The following is a 19,026-nucleotide window of genomic DNA, read 5'->3' as shown; positions in this document are numbered from 1 at the left end:
GGTGTACGAAACACTTCCTTCCAAAGGGTGCATGAGTTCCCCACGGCAGCCCTAACAAGTCAGCAAACTCATTGGCTTAAATAACACTAACTTATTTCCTTAAAGTCCTGGAGGTCCAAAGTCCAACTTGGGCCTCAAGGGGCTAAATCCAGACGTAGGCAGGGCTGGTCCCTCTGGAGGCTCCAGGGAGCACCGGTTTCTGCCTTTCCCAGGTTCTAGAGGCACCTTATCCCTGGCTCACGGCCTCTCCCTCCATCCTCACAGCCAGCAGCACAGCATCTCCTCTCTGCCTCTGACCCTCCCCCTCCCTCTTATAAGGACCCTGTGATGACACTTGGACCCCAGGAATACAGTGTCTCAGGGGCCTATACTTAACCCCTCCTGCAAAGTCTCCTCTGCCCACTGAGGTGACATGTTCACAGGTACCAGGACAAGGACAACTTTGGGGGCTGTTGTTCCAAATAACGGTAATAGCTCCCCAGACTTTAAACTGGTCCTGGAAGTCTCTGTGGTGCATTTGCAAAATCCAGCGGTAAGGAAACACAGGCTTCATTAGAAGGTATTTATTTCCAAGTGACCAGGAGTTCCCTGAAGACACTCTCTCCCTGTGATGGAGACGGCGCGCCCTCTAGGGGAAGGAAGCCACACACCAGGCTGGAATCCACCGGATCCAGAGCTTCTTATAAGACTGCTCTGTTGGCTCCAGGACCCCTGAGAGTAACTAACACAATCCTATATTTTGCATATAAGAGGTGTCTGGGGTAAACTCATGTGCTAAGGTCACAGGATACCTAGGATGGGACAGACAGAAAACACCCCTCTGTTTGTTCCCTCTCACTCTACTCTTCTGCACCCAGTTTTCTGCAGTGTTTTTTATGTTGCAAAGAGGCAACAGTTAAAATCACTTCATCTCAGCCAGAAGGCTGAGAAGCGACAACAGTTAAAATCACGTTTGCTAAGTGTCTAGAGCAATGCAAGAGAAGCAAGAGAAAGCAGAAGCGGGAGAGAGAGGTGGGTGCCTTCTCAGCCTGTTTTCCAGATGCCGGGCACCCTGTGAAATTCTAGTCCCACCAATATGCTGTGCGTCTGATCATCTACTTGGGCACTCTGGGGGGCCACAAACCATTGTGATGGCGAAGATTTCTTTGCCCCTTGGACAAGGGCACCCTGGTGACAATTGTGGTGATGTGTCCCAACTCTAGGAAGACAGAAATGACAGTCATCAGCTGCAGATAAGGAGACTGGTTTATTCTGATGTCCCTGTGGGAATACCCACAGGTGCAAGAGGGCAGGCAGGGGACTCCCCCTCACAGTCCCACTGCCTTCCCTGACCTGGCTGGTGACCTGGAGAGGCACAGTGGTTACAGCATTTGGTTGTGGTTCTGCATTTAAAAGGAGCTACATTCGATTGGCCGGTTTCATAAAGTCCTTCCAGGCCTCCAGGAACAGGGCCTGTGGCTTCTGAAGGACTGAGGCCCAGGTTGTGTTTGTTAATTGCACTTGTTCGGTGTCGGTGCCAGGCCCTCTCCCTGACACCTAGAGGTAACAGAACCAGCATGGCCTGGGCAGGCAGGGTTGCCATGGCCAAAGGCCACCAAGGATGCTGCGTGTGGGCAGGGCGGTGGCTGGTGGAGTGCCCCTGCTCCAACTTCTGCAGGGAGAAGGAGCTGGGGTTTGGTCCCAGTCACTGTGGGGGCGGCAGGGGGGCACACAAAGTGTTTCCATGTGATGTTGGCAGGCATTAGGTGAAATTCGAAGGTTGTACACCCAGGTAGAGATGCTCCTTGGGAGATTCATCCTGTTATTCATGGCAAAAAGGGGACATTTTTCTAGAGGGCAAGGGGAGGACTACCTGTAGGTAAAAAGCTTTTTTTTTTTCTCCTAGTAACATCTCATAGCAGTTGTAAATGAAACTATAAAAATTCAATATTTTATGTGACATGAAGGGGCCCCAAGAAATATGGGATGCAGGCGCAGGCTTGCAAAACTGATGGATAAGCCCAGGGTCCTGGAGGAACGGCCGACAGAAGTGGCTAGGGAAGGACGCAGGGAGGACAGAAGCCAGGCCCTTGTACCGCTCGAAACCAGACCTGGGCCATGGTGGGAAGTGCTGTGTGGTCATGGCCTCACTGACTGGGTCCCGGAGCCCATGGCTGAGCACGTTGGCTGGTCGGGAGATGGAGCCAAGGTAGGCCAGCCTCCTCGTAAATGCAAGTGGTTTCCAAACAAAGTGGGTTTTCCTGGTTGCTCACAACACAGAGAATCACAGAGTTCAAATTCCATCTCCCCCATGATGTGACGGCTGAGGAGACGGGGGCCCAGAGAGGAATGGACTAATGGCTGCTGCCACCTTGGAACCAGAGAGAGGATGCAACCCTGACAGCCCAGAATCTGCTGGGCTAGAAAACACTGGTCCCTGTGCTGGAGATGTGGCGCGTAGCTGGAGCGGGCCCCCAGGGCGTGGCCGCAGAGACGACAGGGCCAAGGGTTCTCAGTGGCACATCCGTGCAGTCATTTCTTTCTGTTAAGAACAAGCAGGACATCAGGAGTCACACACAAAAGGGAAGTCGGAGTATGTGATCTCAAGGGGCCCACGGGCCTCATTTAACACAAACCTTACTAAACAGGGCATAGACAGCATGTGCCTCAGGCCAGGTGGCAGGCTCTTTATGAGAAGGGTCACAGTTTCTGCCTCCAGAAAGAACTCTAAGTGTCAATGCAGGAGAAAGGACCACGGGATCAGGACATCAAGTGAAAAAACATGAGCGTATCATAAAACTGCCCACGACTATTTTTTGTATTTGGTGAGATTCACATAAAATGAAGTGTCCTCCTCAGTGGTGGACAACCCCCACCCCTACCTGGTTCCAGAACATTCCACTACCCCAGAGGGAAACCCCTTTCCTACTAGCCAGAGCCTACACGGGAATATATAAACATGAAAAATCTATGTTGAGATGTTTTTAGAGGTTTTTAAAAGTTGTCAAATAAGAGCCTTTCACAAAGACCCAAAGCAATGGAGGGAACCAGGAAAAAAAAGTCACATGTAATGCAAATTTTGGTGCAGCCACTATGGAGAATACGGAGGTCCCATAGATTGACCCAGCAATCCTACTTCTGGGCATGTATCCAGAGAAAACTATAATTTGAAAAGATAAATGTACCCTAATGCTCATAGCAGCACTATTTACAATAACCAAGACATGGAAACAACCTAAATGTCCACCGACAGAGGGGTGGGTAAAGAAGATGTGGTACATCTATACAGTAGACTATTATTCAGCCATGAAAAAGAATGAACTAATGCCATTTGCAACAACATGGATGGACTTGGAGTGCATTATGCTTAACAATGTAACTCAGAGAAAGACGAATACCATATGATATCACTTCTATGTGGAATCTAGAATATGGCACAAATGAACTTATTTATGAAACAGAAACAGACTCACAGACATAAGGGGGAAAAGAAACAGGGATAAACTAGGAGTTTGGGATTAACAGATACACACTACTATATAGAAAATTGATAAACAGTGAAGTCCTGCTGTATAGCACAGGGAACTATGTTCAGCGTCCTATGATAAACCATGATGGAAAAGGTTATGAAAAAGAATACATAAGTATGACAAAAACTACTGTAATGATGTAAAGTAATTAGCCTCCAACTAATAAAAATAAATGGAAAAAAAAAAAAAAGAATACATAAATAACTGAGTCACTATGCTATACACCTGAAACTAACACAAGGTTGTAAATCAAGTATACTCAAATAGAAGGCCTCCCAAACAGGCCCACATGGAGCCCAGGGTCCTGCCAGGAAAGGTACAATTGGGGCGGGGTATCCAGAGTGATGATCTTGTCTCCCAGGAGCAGACCCGCACACCCAGGCACCACCCGGTCCCTGGAAGGTTCCAGCATTTCTGAGCTTGGGAAGAAATATAATGACCCCTGTAAACAGTGGCAGCAGCTGGTGGGCCCTGGGAGAGCAACCACCTGTACCCTCTGACCTTGCAGGTCCTGCTCAGAGCCATCTGGGTAACACAGTACGGCAGGCAGGCTCCATGTCACAGCCCCTGGGACCTGAGTCAGGCACCTGAAATCTCCCATTTCTGGGGGTGGGGGAGTCAACACTGACCAGTTCAGTAAATCCCCCCAGAGAGAAAGTGGGTAAGTGGTTGCAGGGGCTGAGGAGGGGGTGACTGCTGATGTGGAGAGGACTGCTTTGGGGGTTATGAAAGGTTCTGGAACTGGACTGAGGTGAGGGTTGCATGACCCTGTGAATGTACTAAACACCACTGAACCGTTCATTTTTACATCAGTGGTTTTACCATATGTAAAGTTTACCCCAATTAAAACCAGAAAAAAAAAAACAGAAAAAAAAGTGGCTCCTTGCTCTCCTGCCAGCGGGGTGGGAAGGATGGGCACCCCCATAGAGAAATGGGGGGCAGCTGCAGGCAGGAACCCCTCTGGGCCACTGTAATGGGGGGACCCCGCACATTGATTGCCTACCCCACTACGACCCACGCTCACCAGTGGCTCCAGCTCCTTGGTGTCGATGAGGCCGAACTCAGTGACAAAGTAGTAGAAGTGCTTGTAGCAGGTGTTGACGTGAGCCTCTGAACCTAGCTGCGCAATGCGGTCGAAGTGGTGGATGTACACATGCACGAACACGCGGAAGAGCCGGGACAGGATCTTCTTCACCACCTGCAGGAAGTTCTTGGGGAACGGCGTGCCTGCGGGGTGACGGGCATGGCTCAGCTTCCCTTCCCTTCCCCTTCCCTCCGGGACCTGCTCCTCTCTGCCCCAGACAGCGCCCGGGGCGGGGAGGGGCAGTCCTGCAGGCCCACACGTCCTACCCTGCCCACCCTCCGCATCTGGCCGGCAGTGGATCTGACATCCCGCTTCCGGGTGGCTTACAGGCTTCTGTGTCTATTTCTGGTTACATTTATTTTTTGGATTACAACTGGGCAATGCATAAAAACCTATGTTCTGGACTTTGATAATTTTCCCTTAATATATTTATATCGCTACATCTAAGTATGCTTCATGGTATTGCTTATATTTGAATGTACACATCCTAACTTAATTGCATACACACACTACATTGCACCCTGTTTTTCTATACTGAATTTAATACATTTTATTTCTATTTTTCAATTTTTTAAATTTTTTTAAATCGTGCTAAGATTTGTTGACTCAGCTGGTGGTGACCCTCTGGCATCAGGCACATTCATGGGCACATGCCCCTCCCCACCTCGTGTCTTTCTTGGCCCAGGGGAAAGATCCTATGCCCTCACACCAACTGACCAGTGCTATCGGGGGCTGCCCGGGACCAGGACAGACAGGTCCTGTCCTTCACGAGAGGTGCTCCAGGGCTGGCGACCACCCAGCCTGTGGACAGCCACAATGCTCTGGGACACACTCACAGAAAATGGAATGGCAGCTGCTGGTTGGTGAGCAAATCCCCAAAGACATGCAAGTAGGTGCTCAGGATCCGTGTGCTCAGCAGCTCGAGGGGCGGTGTCAGCAGCCAGTCAGGGACAACCAGACCAAATGGGGGTTTCTCACACCAGAGGCAGGTCCCAGGGTGTGGAGGCATGAGGCAAATGGGAAAGACCTTCTCTAAGACTGACCATCATGCTCCTGGCCAGCTCCCTCCTGTGTGTATGCGTGTCCCATACCACTGATGGCATTGGTGTTCCAGGTCGGGTGTCTGGGGATGTGCCCTTGCAGAAGGCTCGTTCAGCATCAGTGAGGCCTCTGGGTTTCCTGACTCCATCCAACAGGAGAAAAGAGCTAAACAGAAGGAATGCTTGACCCTTTTTTAAACTAATTTTTAAAATTTTTGGCTGTACTAGGGTTTTGTTGCTGAGCGCAGGTTTTCTTGAGTTGTGTGTACAAGGCTTCTTATTGCAGTGGTTTCTCTTGTCGCAGAGCACAGGCTCTAAGCGCATGAGCTCAGTAGTTGAAGCACACAGACTTAGTTGCTCTGCCGCATGTGGGATGTTCCCGGACCAGGGATTGAACCCGTGTCTCCTACATTGGCAGGTGGATTCTTCACCATCAGAGAAGTCCAAGAATACTTGACTCTTGGGAAAAACCATGTTCACAGGGCATCTAAGGTGCACCTGCCATCCACGAAGACTGCAGACAAGCAAAGAGAAGCACTTCAGTCCACCCGGGGTGGGGGTGGGGGTGGGGGTGGGGGTGGAACCAGGCCGAGGGGTGAGGCTGGCCCTGGGGTCTGTGGACAGGGCTGGAAGATATGGCCTGGGCCAGGCAGCCCCTAACCATCTGCCAAGTTCATTTCTCTTGCTCTTCTCATGCTCTCCTTTCTGGTGGTGAGCACTGACTCAAGGCAGGTCTGAGTTCTAGGAGGTGGACCCCTCAAGAGCTGCGGGGCCTCAGATGGTCCTAGCAAAGCAGTGACTCAGGATGACAGGGAGAAGGTGTAGACTTGGACCAGGCAACATGACAGGAGACTGCCCAGGAATCTGTTTCAGGAAAGTGATAAGTATGGGATGGCCTTTTCCCAGGTGGGTCCCTGGAAGCCCCTTGCCAGAGTCAACATGGTTCACTGTACAGACGGTGAGTGAGGCCTGGGGGTGAGAAACTCAATGAAGCACATAGCATGCCAGCAGCCGAGAGCCAGGCCTGAGGCCTCCTCAGCAGTCAGCCACCAGGACACCAAGCAGCCCTGGTGAACGTGAGAATGTCTGCTGTCTCCTGGGGCCGCTCAGTGGCTCAGGACAACTAGCACCAATTCTCTCCCAGGATCTGAGGCCAGAGTCCACACGGTGCCCTGAGCTGCAGGCAGAGCTGGGCCCTCCACAGGCTCCAGGGAGAACCCGGCCCTGTCTTTTCTGGGCTTATGGTCCCTTCTCCCTCCCATCGCCTCACTGCCTTCTGCCCCCCTGGGTAACGAGTCTCCCTCTACCCCCTCATTAGGACCTTGTGATGACATTTAGGGATCACTCAGATAATCCCGAAGTGTCTCTCTATTTCAAGATCCTTTAACTATATGTGTTAGTTGCTCAGTTGGGTCTGACTCTTTGCTATCCCATGGAGTGTAGCCTGCCAAGTTCCTCTCTCCATGGAATTTTCCAGGCAAGAATACTAGAGAAGGTAGCCATTCCCTTCTCCCAGGGATCGAACCTGGGTCTGCTGCACTGCATGCAGATTCTTTAAAATCTGAGCCACCAGGGAAGCCTTTGCTTGAAGCAAAATGTGTCCCTTCACACACAAGAGCATCACTCAGTCATGAAAAGGAGAGAAGCCCTGACACTTGCTACCATGTGGATGGACCCTGAGAACACGACGCTCAGTGTGAGAAGCAGACACGGGACACACAGGGTGTGATTCCACCAATGGGAAACGTTCAGAACAGGCAAAGCCACAGACACAGAGAGTGGGTTCCTGGTTGTCAGGGGTTGGAGAGGCGGTGCGGGTGACTGCTGAAGGAGATGGGGCTTCTTTTAGGGTGATGGATTTTTTTCCCCTTGGCCGTACAGGGTCTTCATTGTTGCACGTGGGCTTTCTACAGTTGCAGTATGCAGGCTTCTCTTGTTGCAGAGTATGGGCTCTAGAGTACAGACTCAGTAGTTGTGGGGCACAGGCTTAGTTGCCCCTCAGCATGTGGGATCTTCCTGGACCAGGGATGGAACCCGTGTCCCCTGCATTGGCAGGCAGATTCTTAACCACTGGACCAGGGAAGCCTCCAGGGTGATGGATTTAGATACAGCTGACAGCTGCATGACACTGTGAATGTACTATAACACCACTGAACTGCGTTTTTTTAATTTGCCTTACCATGCATCATGTGAGGTGTTAGTTCCCCAACCGTGCCCCATGAAGCAGAAGCATGGAGTACTAACCACTGGACCACCAGGGAAGCCCCTGAACCATGCACTTTAAATGGGTGGATGTAGTGGTGTGTGGACTCCATCCCGATAAAGTTGATCCTAAAAGAACATGAAAGCACAGAGACTCACCAACGTTGGTGGGGAAGACGTCCTCATTGTTGATCTGCACCTCGATCCAGTCCATGAGCAGGTCCATGTAGCGGGGGGCCGACAGTGCCGTGGGCCGCCGGAACTTGTGCTCATCCTGCCAACGGTACTCGTACTTGGGGCCGCCTGACATGATGGGGCAGGAGCGCTCGGTGCAGCCGTCACTGATGGTGCCGTAGATGAGGTTGACGCGGTTGAAGAAGTCCACCACATGCACGGCCACCCAGTCGTTGAGCTCCTCGCCAGCGGGCAGCTGCACGGCCAGCTTCAGGTCCAACCCTGCGTTCAGCGAGGCCTGCGCCTTCTTGTGCAGCTCGAAGCGTTGGGTGCCTGGCTCGAACTTGCGCTTGGGCCGGAAGGTCTTGTCCTTGTTGAAGACCTGCTTCAGGAAGGGGTTGGACATCTTGGCCGCGCTCTCGGGACACGCCCCACGAGGTGTCTAAGGGGAGGGCTGGGCAGGACGCTCACGACAGGTATGTCACCGGGTCCCCAGGGCTCCCTCAGACCTGGAACACACAAAAAGGAAACATCATGACCCTTCTTGAAACCTTGTTCTAGAAGCAGCAGCGGGCAGACTGGGGATGCTCCTGGGACTTGTGGTTTTGAGTTTCAACAAGAGGGCACACAGAACTGCCCTGGCACATCCCCTCTGTGCCCAGACGCTTTTGGTAAAGAGAAAGCTGCTGGCCCCACATGCCACCTGAGGGCGGGCCCCCACATGCTGGCAGAGGGTGGGCCCCTCAGGCTCGGTGGCAGCCTCTGTGAAGAGATGCCCATAGCCAGGGACCTGAGAATGAATCTTATCTGGAAAGAGAGTCTTTGTAGATTGATTAAGGATCTTGGGTAGCCCTACTCCTGGACTATCCGGGCACCCCAAATCCAGTGATGAATGTCCCTGTAAGAGGCCGTGTGATGATGGACACAGAGATGGAGTGATGGGTCTACAAACCAGGCGATGCCAAGGACCAGTGGCACTGGTGGAGCTGGGAGGGAGCCCCAGGAGGAACTAGCTCTACCCACACTCTGACTGTGGGGCTTCTGGGCTCCGGGGCTGGAAGGGCATGCATTCCTGCTGCCTCTGCTCCCCATGTGTCTCGTGTCCCAGTCTCATCTCTGGACAAGGGCCCTCCATAACCCCGTGTGCCCTCAGCTCTCTGGCCTAACATCTGCACAGCTCCACGTCCAAGGAGCAGATATGAATCTGGGGGACACTACCCACCCTGATGCACCAGCTAAGTGAAGATGCCTCCACAAGTTGTCTGGTCTTGTGACAGATGCCGCTCATTTTGGGGGCAAGGCCCTAGTGCGGGGGTTGCACTGCCATGGCCCTGCTCTGATGAACAGGCCCCTCCCAAGCCTCTGTTCTGCCTGTCTTCCCTGTCACATTGGGAGTAGTAGAACCCACCTCAGGGGGTATGAAAGGGTGAAATCAAGCACTAGGAGCCTGGGTCGGGCTCACACTTGGGACCAGTCACCATCCCTTGGTGATGCTCCTTCACCATCACCACTCCGGTGGCCACACTGGCCCACCGCCCCTTATCTCCATCTCTGGCTGGGGTACATATGCTTTCCCAGGAGTGTGGACCTGGCCAGGACTGGGCGGGGTGGGGGTATCCTTGGAGCTCGCCCAGGAGCAGCAGCAGAGGGGGAAGTGGGCCCGGGTTGGGGGAAGCGGAAGCACTGCCCAGGCCGGGCTCCAGCACACGCAGCCACACTCCTGGTGAGATGAAAAACCACTTACACGTAATGTTGTAATATACACGTAATGTTGTAATAAACCACTCTGGAGTCAGTTTCTTGGCCCTTGGAGCTTGACCCTCCAGACCAAGCACTCTGTGCAGCAAACTGCCACAAACTGAGGGGCTCCGAACAGCCTACACTCACAATCAGAAACTTCTGGACATCCCATGTCTGAAAGGAGTTTGCATGTCCTTGCACAGGGATCCTGTCACCCCCAGGGGACAACGTCATGCCACCAGGCTGACCTCAGTGACGGAGAAGCTGTGCCGGGGGATGGGCCTGAGGCAGCCAGATTGATCTGGTCACCTCAGCCCAGTTCACCCGTGTCCGCACCCAAGTCCATGGTCCAGACGGGGTGACCAGGAGGGGAAGGACCTCAGCATGCGGTTAGTAAGTGCTGAGTCACGACCCACCACATCCTGGAGCCCAGCATCTCCTGCAGGCCTGGCTCTTCTACACGTCGGCGGGCCAGAAATCAGAGTGACCCCCATTGGCCTGGGCCTCCTGGCCCAGCCTTCAGTGGCCGCCTTGAGAACGTGAGCCTCTGGGTTAATTCCAGAGGCTGGATGGATAATGTGAAGAGCTCACACCAGTGTTCTAGCCAGGGTGTCCTGCCCGTAGAGCCAGGAATGATTCTGACTCTTGAGTTATGAGAATCTAAAAAGAAAGAGGTTGCTCTGGTCTAAAGGGAGAGGGATGGCGGTGAGCTGAGCCTTCAGAGTACTCCTTCTGGAGCATGGACTGTGGAGAGGTCCAGCGCCTCTCCCTGTGGGGCAGGCACAACCCTGGCACTACCTCCTTTCCCCTTCTGGGTCCTCTGCATGTCCACAGGGCCTGCTAACAGAGTCAGAGGCAGAGACATGGGAGATGCTGCTCTGCTAGCTGTGAGGATGGAGGGAGGGGCTGCGAACCTGGGATGCAGTGCCTCTAGAAGCTGGAAAAGGCAGGAGCCGATGATCCCCAGGAGCCTCCAGAGGAACCGGCCCTGCCCACGCCTGGCTTTTAGCTCTGAGAGGCCTGAGCTGGACTCTTGACCTCTCGAACTGTAAGAGAATAATCTGTGTGGTCTGGGCTACAAAGTCTGTGGTGATTTGTTACATCGGCCATTGGAAACTCAGACAGAGGCTACGCAGAACATCTGAAAGAATGCCAGGGAGGGTAACTCACAGTTGACACAACTGGGTTACTCGAGCCCTAGTTACACACAGGCTGGGGACCATCTGTCCTCGCCACTGGTAGGTGAAGCCTGCTCATTCTTCCGGGCCCCACTTGACACTGTGGGTACCGGAAGTTTGATTCGAGGCAGCAAGAACTATGCAAAACACAGAGGCTGAGCATCCGGGGATGGAGCCAGATGTAGGGAGCCCAGTGAGGAGAGGAGGGACCTGCCACCCCCAACGAGGATGGAGTAATCAAAAAGGACAGTCAATAGGAACCCTTCTGCACTGCTGGGGTAATGTAAAATGGGGTGGCTGCTGTGGAAAACAGCCCAGCAGTTAAAAAAACGCAGTTACCATCTCACCAGCAGCTCTCTCCTAAGTGTCCATCCAAGTGATGACACATGTGGACGACACATGTCCACACAAAAACTTGTACATACGTGTGTCCAGCAGCATGCATCCTAACAACCAAAAGGTGGAGACACCCAAATGCCCAGTAGTGGGTGAGCTGATCCACACATGGAAGCACCACTCAGCCAAGAAAAGGAGAGAAGCCCTGAAACTCGCTACCATGTGGATAGACCCTGAGGACACGATGCTCAGTGAGAGGAGCAGACACAGAAGGAAGGACACAGGGTGTGATTCCACTGATGGGAAATGTCCAGAACAGGCAGATCCACAGACACAGAGAGTGGGTTCTTGGTTGTCAGGGGCTGGGGCAAGGGATGGGGTGACTGCTGATTGGGACAGGGTTTCTTCTGAGGTGACAGAATGTTCTGAACTGGAGAGAGGTGGTGAATGGGCTGAAAACAGTGGAATGCACACGTGAAAGGCGGAGAGTCTGGTACAAGAATGGTGAGCCAGGAAAGCTGTTATTTTTAAAGCAGGGTGAGGAGACAGAGCAAGTGTGGGCTGAACTGCTGCCGTGGGAACCGCAAAGAACTGAGGCCATTTCCCTCTGGGTTCAAGCTGAGGCTGGCACTGCCTGTAAAATTTGTTTACTGTTTGAGGTGACAGCACAAACACAGAGGACCACACGGGATGAAAGATGTAGGCACTCACGTGTGACAGAGGGAACGCTCACCGCGGACAGGCTGCCTGGCGATGGGGCAGGAAGCCACCTGTGCCCTGGAGCGAGGAGGCCCATCCAGAGACCAGAAGAGCCTTCACTTCCTTCCCCAAAGCTGTCCCTGAGGCCCCAGCCACCAGCATCACTTCCTGCCACCTTGGTTAACGCCCAGTAAGACAGTCGCGGTAACCCATGGAGCAAAGCAGAACCCTACTTTAAAGCTGGGAAGACTGAGGCCCAGACTTGCCACTGCTGACATCGGGACCACCCTGGGCACTATGGAGGTGAAGCACTATGGGGGCAGGAGCACCCCAGGTGAGAAACACTGGGCTAGAAGATGGTGACTCGGTACTAACCATTAGCTACTAGTGGTCACAGCTAACTACTACCCAGTTAGAGTAAATCACTGTTAGGCTGCACAGCTGGTAGCAGAAGGAGTCAGTGTTTGCACCCTGGACCATGGGGATAAAACTGTGGCCCCTTCTGCCTGACCACCCACCTCCACTGCCCCACACTCCACTCTTCATCCCAAATCCAGGGCCAAGTCCCTCCTGGCTGGGGCTGCTCCTGCACCAGGCACCTCTGCCGCACCTGTAGTCTGGTATAGGTGCCTCCTGTTCTGACCCTCCCTGGTTCTGGAGATATGGTACAGACCTGTGCCTAGGGCCTGGAGGGCAGGAAGAGGTGCCTCCAAAAAGGGAGGGCAGCCACAAATAGCCCATCTGCCGCTTTTTTCCCAATGTGGAAGATCTGAGACCCCCAGGAGGCCCCACTTAAGAGGCCACCTGCCCTGACCCTCTGTTGCAGAGACTAGTCGTGTCCCCTGTGCTGGGTAGCTGGGACCCCTCTGTATGAGGGCACTTGTGCTAGAAGTGGCGGGTGGGGACCCTGCGCCTCCACTCACCTCCCCCTCCACCATGACTGCTAACTGCCGAGGGGCCGTGAACCTGACCAGGTGGATCATCTGTAAACCAAGCAGCTCTCAGGGCTACTCCAAGTGCAGGTCCAGGGACAGTCACCCTGTGTGGACTGACCAGCAATCCAAGCTGCCCTCCCCCACACCTACCACCTGCCAGCGATTTCTCACCCATGACTCGCGTTAGCCTCTAAACACTCTTCTGCCCGGGCTGAACGAAGCCTCACTTTGGCCATGAGAAGACAAAGCAGGGTGCTTCCCCTCATCCAGCCAGAGTGGCATTGGCCTGGGCTGGCCCCTGAGCCCCCACAGCTGCTTCTGTGCACCCAGGTGTCCAGGCTCCTTATCCGCCCTGTAGCCGGCCTTCTCACCCCCACAGAGACCACAACACCAAGAAAAATGAAACCTGCCCGCACCCCGCTGCTGCCTTCTATTGACTTTGGGGTCTCTGGGGCCATGTGACCTGTCAGACAGGCACAGGCTGTGGGGTGGTGAGAAGCGGACAGGGACCCCACTATCCTGGGAGACCCCACGGCTCTATCTACAGCCTGTCAAGCCACGGACCAGACCTGCGCCAGGATGGTTCTAGAAGATGGGGCAGGCTGGTGAAGCGGGCTTATAAGGCTCCTGCCTACTTTTCTGTCTCCTGAGAAAGTGGGAGGGTTGTTTTTTAAGTGGAAGCAATGATTTTTTAAAAACTTCCTGGATGAACAGAGTTCCCATCAAAAGCAAACAGCGCTTTCTATCAAAAACACATTCCCTTGGGCTCCTATGACCAAGGAGTGGGCAACCACTGGAAAGTGCCTTTTCCTTGAGAAGCACCCGGGAGTCACTGTGGCACCCCCTTCCCCCACCAAAATCCCAGGTACCGTTTCCAGGGATCCTGGGTTTCTGCCCACTCTTAGAAGACGTCCAAGGGCAGCAAAGGGAAAACCAGGAAAGGCTTCTTGGAATCCAGCACAAGTGGCTTCCCTGGATCTTCCTGCACACAAGATGAGCGTGGCGTTTACAAACTCCAAGAGTGACAGAGGTTAAAATGACAAAATTCCCCTACCCCAGCACACACCCACCCACCCCTGTTCTTTTTCTAAAAACAAAACACAGTTCCTCTTGGCAACCGCCATACCTCAGCCCCATCACCACTTCCTTCCGGTGCCTCTACATCCTGCCTGGCTGATGACATTCGCCACTGTTGTGTGTAAATCCTCTCCCTGGCCTGACAGCCTTAGTGGCTGGCTAGCAGACGCTCATGGCCCAGGATCTGTCCTGTTAAAGGTGGTTGTGCCTCAGGGCTGTCTCCCATCGTGTAAATGCTTGTGTTTAAATACTGAGACTGCTCCCTGGGTGGGGAGGCTGCCCGTGTCCTGAAGGACACAACAAAGGCCAGGTGCTTTAGATGGGCTTGCTATAGTCCAGCCCTCTTAGTAATCCTTTTTTTTATTCCCCACAAAAGCCAAATGAGATATAATTCACACGACTAGAAACCTACACAATTCAATGGATATTAGTAAAATCATGAAGTATGCAACCATCACCACTATCTAGTTCCAGAACATTCTTATCACCCCACAAAGAAACCCCATGCCCATCAGTAGTTATCTCCTATTGCCCTTTTACAAGCAGAATCACATCCCCCCTCAAAAGATGTGCTGAAGTCTTAACAGGTGAAGCGATCCCATGTGAAAGCAGGACCACTGCAGATGTATTTAAGTTGAGGTCACCCTGTCCTACAAGAAGAGGGGGATCTGGACACAGACACAGACAGCCATGTGATGGAGGCAGAAATCAGGTGATGCGTCTACAAGCCCTGCAAGCCACGAGATGACCAGGATTGTTGGCCTCACAGGAAGCTGGGGGTGAGACAGCAGGGACCCTTCCTGGTGCCTCTGAGAGCCCTGAGCCCACAGCAGATAAGCGATGGCCTGGGATTTAAGCCCAGCTGTCCCCACCTCTATTGTCCTCTGCTCTACCAAGACAAAGAGGGGCTGCCAGGTGTCCATGGCCCAGCGCCATGATTCTCCTCTGAAGCTCCTCTCTCTGCCTCAGTTCCCCGCGGGGGCAAACACAGATTTTCTTTCTTTTTCTTTTTTTAGATTTTCCGTTCAACAAAACGGTGTTGGGAGTTGGGGGACAGAAAGGAGAGAAATGCAGGAGAGGTTGTGGGTGGTGTGTCCATGCAGGAGTCACACCTCTTCCTTCTGAGGACTTATTTCAAAGCTGCAGGAGCCTTCACTGCGTGGCTGACTGACTGGAGAGCTGAGTGTCAGAAAGGGGAATACACAAGAAACCATGCCTCCAAACTTTCATCCACCACAAGCCCCACCTTTTCTGGCTGCTGAAACTTCCTCTCAACATCAGGGTCCTCGAGACTTGCCTGCGCACTGACCCCAGTCTGTGGGGAGGGTATCCACCAGGCACTACACTCTCTCCAGGCATTGGGAGAGCTCCCTCCATGCTCAGCTACAGCTATGGGTCTCAAATGCGGTGACTCTGCCCCCCAGGGGCCACAGGGGAATGGGGCACTCCTGGAACTGAGTAGATGGGGCCGGGGAGGCTGCTCCCCACCCCACTGAGAGTGCCCAGGGTGGCCCCCATGGAAAGCAGCCCAGCCCTGGATGTCTTATTTAGGACTCAGCAGCCACAGGAATGACTGTCTCCTTCCCAGAACCTGGTTTCTGAAGTCAGATTCCCCTTTTTTGCTTAAGCAGCCTGAACCTCGCAATTCCAGGAAGTCAGGAGTTCACCAGCTGGGGCATGTCCAGAAGTTCCCAGAGTAAAAACCCAAGTTCCAAGCCAGCTGCTTGGGGAATTTTTGTTCAACCTCCATCTCAAGAACCCCTGGAGATGGGAGAGCAGCTCCTGGAATGATGGTTAATGGCTGACTCTTCCGTGGACTTGGCTGGCTTGGGAGCATCATCACATATGAAACAGACTGCCTTAACCTTGTTAGGAATATGAATCATCTCGAGCCCAGGAACTGAAATAGTACTTCCAAGAACCCTCTTCGGGACTAAAACAATCACTTCTACTTTTGTTGAGAGAGAGGCACACCTAGAACTCAGCTTGTCACAGCTATCTGGGGCACCTGGTGGGCAAACACCATGGTCCAGATTTGAAGATGATAGACATACTCTCTCCTTTAGGGAAGTTAAAAAAAAAAAGTACACTGTCAAGCCTTGAAAAGACAGGAGGAACTGTAAATGTGCATCATTAAGTGAGAGAAGCCCATGTGAGAAGGTGACACCATGATTCCCACTCTATGATGTTCTAGAGAAGGCAGAGCTGAGCTCTGGGGACAGAAGAAGGATCAGTGGTTGTGGGGAGCCATTGTGGGGGTGGGGAGTTTAAAGGAGAGATGAATAGGTGGAGCATAGGGGATTTTTAGGGATGTGAAACTATTCTGTGTGAAAAAATGATGGGTACGTATCAGTGCACATCTGTCCAAACCCAGACAGCATGCACCACTGAGCGCGAACCCACCAAATGTACTCTGGATGCTGGCTGACAGGGATGTGTCACTGGAGGTTCATCCCCGTGACAAATGTCCTGCTCTGGCGGGCGATGCTGATAACCGGGGAGGCAGCGCGCACATAGGGGCAGGGAGCATGCAGAATTCCCTGTCCCTCCCACTCAATTATGCAGCAAGCTTAAAACTGCTCTAGAAAAATTCAGTCTATTAAAAAAATTACTGGGGCTTCCCTGGTGGCTTGGGCTTTCCTGGTGGCTCAGTGGTAAAGAATCTGCCTGCCAATGAAGGAGCAACTAAGCCCAGGAGTGACAATAACTGAAACTACGTGCTGCAACTACTGAAGTCAATGCACCTACAGCCTGTGCTCCACAACAAGAGAAGCCACGGCAATGAGAAGCTCACACACCACAATGAGGAGTAGTCCCCACTCACCCTAACTAGAGAAAAGTCCAAGCAACAACAAAGACCCAGGACAACCAAAAAATAAATAAAGTAAAACCAATTTAAAAACTTATAGCTAACAAAAATTTATCAATTACAACACACCAAGCATTTGACTAAATCCTGTGAATTGCTCACCCCATTTAAGAAATAACTAAAGCCACAGATAGGAAGCAGAAAATGATGAATCCTAAGAAAGAAGGCATAAATAAAGAACACATTTAGACATCTTGGCATAAAGAACAAATGCCATGGGACTTCCTTGGTGGTCCAGTGGCTAAGACTCTGTGCTCCCAATGCAAGGGAACCTGGTCAGTGAACTAGATCCTAAACGCAGAAACTAAGAGTTCATATGCTACAAATAAAAAAGATCCTGCTTGCTGCAACTAAGACCTGATGCAGTCAAATTAAAAAAAAAAAATGCCTTGGAAGACACTGAAATACATGTTGCATGTGTGCTTTTTAACTTTTTGGTAGCCACATTAAAAAGTAACAAAAAGAAAAGAAACAAGTGACTTTAACATTTATTTTATATATATATATATATATATATATATATATATATACACTACTGAGCCTAAGAGCACCAAAATATCACCTTAACATCTAACCAGTATAGAAAATACTAAGGAACTATTTTGCACACCTCCTACCCCACCCCCACCTTAGCACTCCAAGTCTCCAGAGACTGCTGCGCATTTTACACGACGGGCACATCCCATTTTGGAATAGCCACGTTCAGGTGATCATTAGCCATGCATGGCCAGTGGCTACTGCACCGGACAGCTCAGCTCGGAGGGTTTTAAAAGGGGGAACCACCCTCGTCGACATCAGGACAGGAGCAGTGGGACAGGTGCTGTTTGAGGTGGCACTCTGGGGAGGGGAGAGGCTCTGGATTGAAGCAGGCTGAGGTTCCCCGTAAACAAACAAAGGACGCCTTCGGAAGGGAGGGGAGAAACAGGGTGCCCCAGGGTGTGGGCAGGCAGGGGTGAAGACTTCCACTTGCTTCACTCCATAATCAGTACAACAGACAATGACAGGCTACCATGAACTTGGGGCAGGTGGGAGGTGGATGGGCACTCAGGGCTTTGGGAGGCTGCAGCGCCCTGTCCTGACATTGGCCAGGGCCAGGATTCTTGGCATCACTCATCATTCTTGGCTGAGTCTGTAAAATGGGCTCATAAGAGTCCCTGAACTTTATGTTGGGTGGAGGAAGGAACGAAGAAGTGGCTAGTAGAGACCACGGGTAACAGAAGCAAGTCCAAGATCACGAAGTGCAGACAGGCAGTGGGGTGAAACATGCAAAATGCTCGTGTATCACATGCCAAAATTTATCCAACTGTATCTCTGAATGAATGCAGTTGATTGGGCGTCAACCAAGACTCTATAAAAAGGTTGAAAAAAAAAAAAAAAAAATGCAAGGGGTAGAAAGCACCTGCAAATAAAGAATGAAAGACTTTTACTCCAAAATGAGCAAAGGCTCTCTAGGTGGGAGCATCACTGGCTATTTATTTTCTGCTCTGTGACTCTCTCTGTATTTTCCAGTCACCCTCCAGTTTCCCTTTTCGGTGACATTTAGTAAAGTACATAGTCATTTAAAGCAAATGCAAGCCCTACAGTCAGTGAAGAGATGAAGGAGGGTTAGCCAGTGGGCAGCGCCAACATTCAAACACCTCCCGCCCAGCCCGTGCCCACTGCTCAGGGGCTCTGGGGACCGGGAAGACTGCTTTCAGAGGGCGGGGGTCACAGTGCTCTGGGGCCCCTAAAATCTTGTGGACTTTCCATCCAAACCAGGAGGTGGGGTCCTGGTTATTGATACCAGAAGTGGGTGGCCCTGGTAACCACTAATTCCACCAAGGACCCGCCACCGGCTCCCGCCCCTCCACCATCGTCCATCCCTCTGAGGAACCCGGCCTCCCCGCCGCCCGCGGTCGCCCCCCTGAGGGACCCGGCCTTCCCGCCGTCGCTCCCCTGAGGGATCCGGCCTCCCCGCCGTCTCCCCTCTGAGGAACCCAGACTCCCCGACTTCGTCCCCGTGAGGGACTTGGCCTCCCTGCTACTCGCGGTCGCCCCTCTGAGGGGCCCGACCTCCCCGCCGGGCGCGCTGGCCTCTCTGAGGACTCACCTGCCGCCTGCCTCCTGCTGCCGGAAGAGTTGGGTCAAGTTCGCCGCTGGACCCAGTTCCCGGGCCGCTGGCCAGTCCGGCCTCGCTGCCAGGC

The 19,026-nt window shown here is 52.5% G+C and overlaps 1 protein-coding gene across 3 annotated transcripts; it reads right to left on the bottom strand.

The window, feature by feature from the left end:
• Positions 1–2,395: 2,395 nt before the first annotated feature.
• MOB3A (MOB kinase activator 3A) lies at positions 2,396–19,022 on the bottom strand. 3 transcript variants are annotated; one of them, XM_020905967.2, is made up of 5 exons: positions 18,933–19,022; positions 13,767–13,879; positions 7,995–8,518; positions 4,534–4,736; positions 2,396–2,521 (listed from the first exon to the last, which is right to left on the bottom strand). In XM_020905967.2, exons 3-5 carry the CDS (start codon positions 8,413–8,415, stop codon positions 2,492–2,494), a joined length of 654 nt encoding a protein of 217 aa, XP_020761626.2. In that variant the 5' UTR covers positions 8,416–8,518; positions 13,767–13,879; positions 18,933–19,022; the 3' UTR covers positions 2,396–2,491. The 3 variants fall into 3 exon arrangements, with proteins under 3 accessions (XP_020761626.2, XP_020761627.2, XP_070321139.1); XM_020905968.2 differs by lacking the exon at positions 13,767–13,879; XM_070465038.1 differs by lacking the exons at positions 13,767–13,879; positions 18,933–19,022 and adding an exon at positions 11,975–12,446.
• Between the last annotated feature and the right edge of the window lie 4 nt (positions 19,023–19,026).

Source organism: Odocoileus virginianus, chromosome 3, assembly GCF_023699985.2.
Source record: "Odocoileus virginianus isolate 20LAN1187 ecotype Illinois chromosome 3, Ovbor_1.2, whole genome shotgun sequence".
Taxonomy (NCBI): domain Eukaryota; kingdom Metazoa; phylum Chordata; class Mammalia; order Artiodactyla; family Cervidae; genus Odocoileus; species Odocoileus virginianus.
Note: the sequence above shows the minus strand (reverse complement) of the source record. Positions and strands in the feature narration are given on the sequence as shown.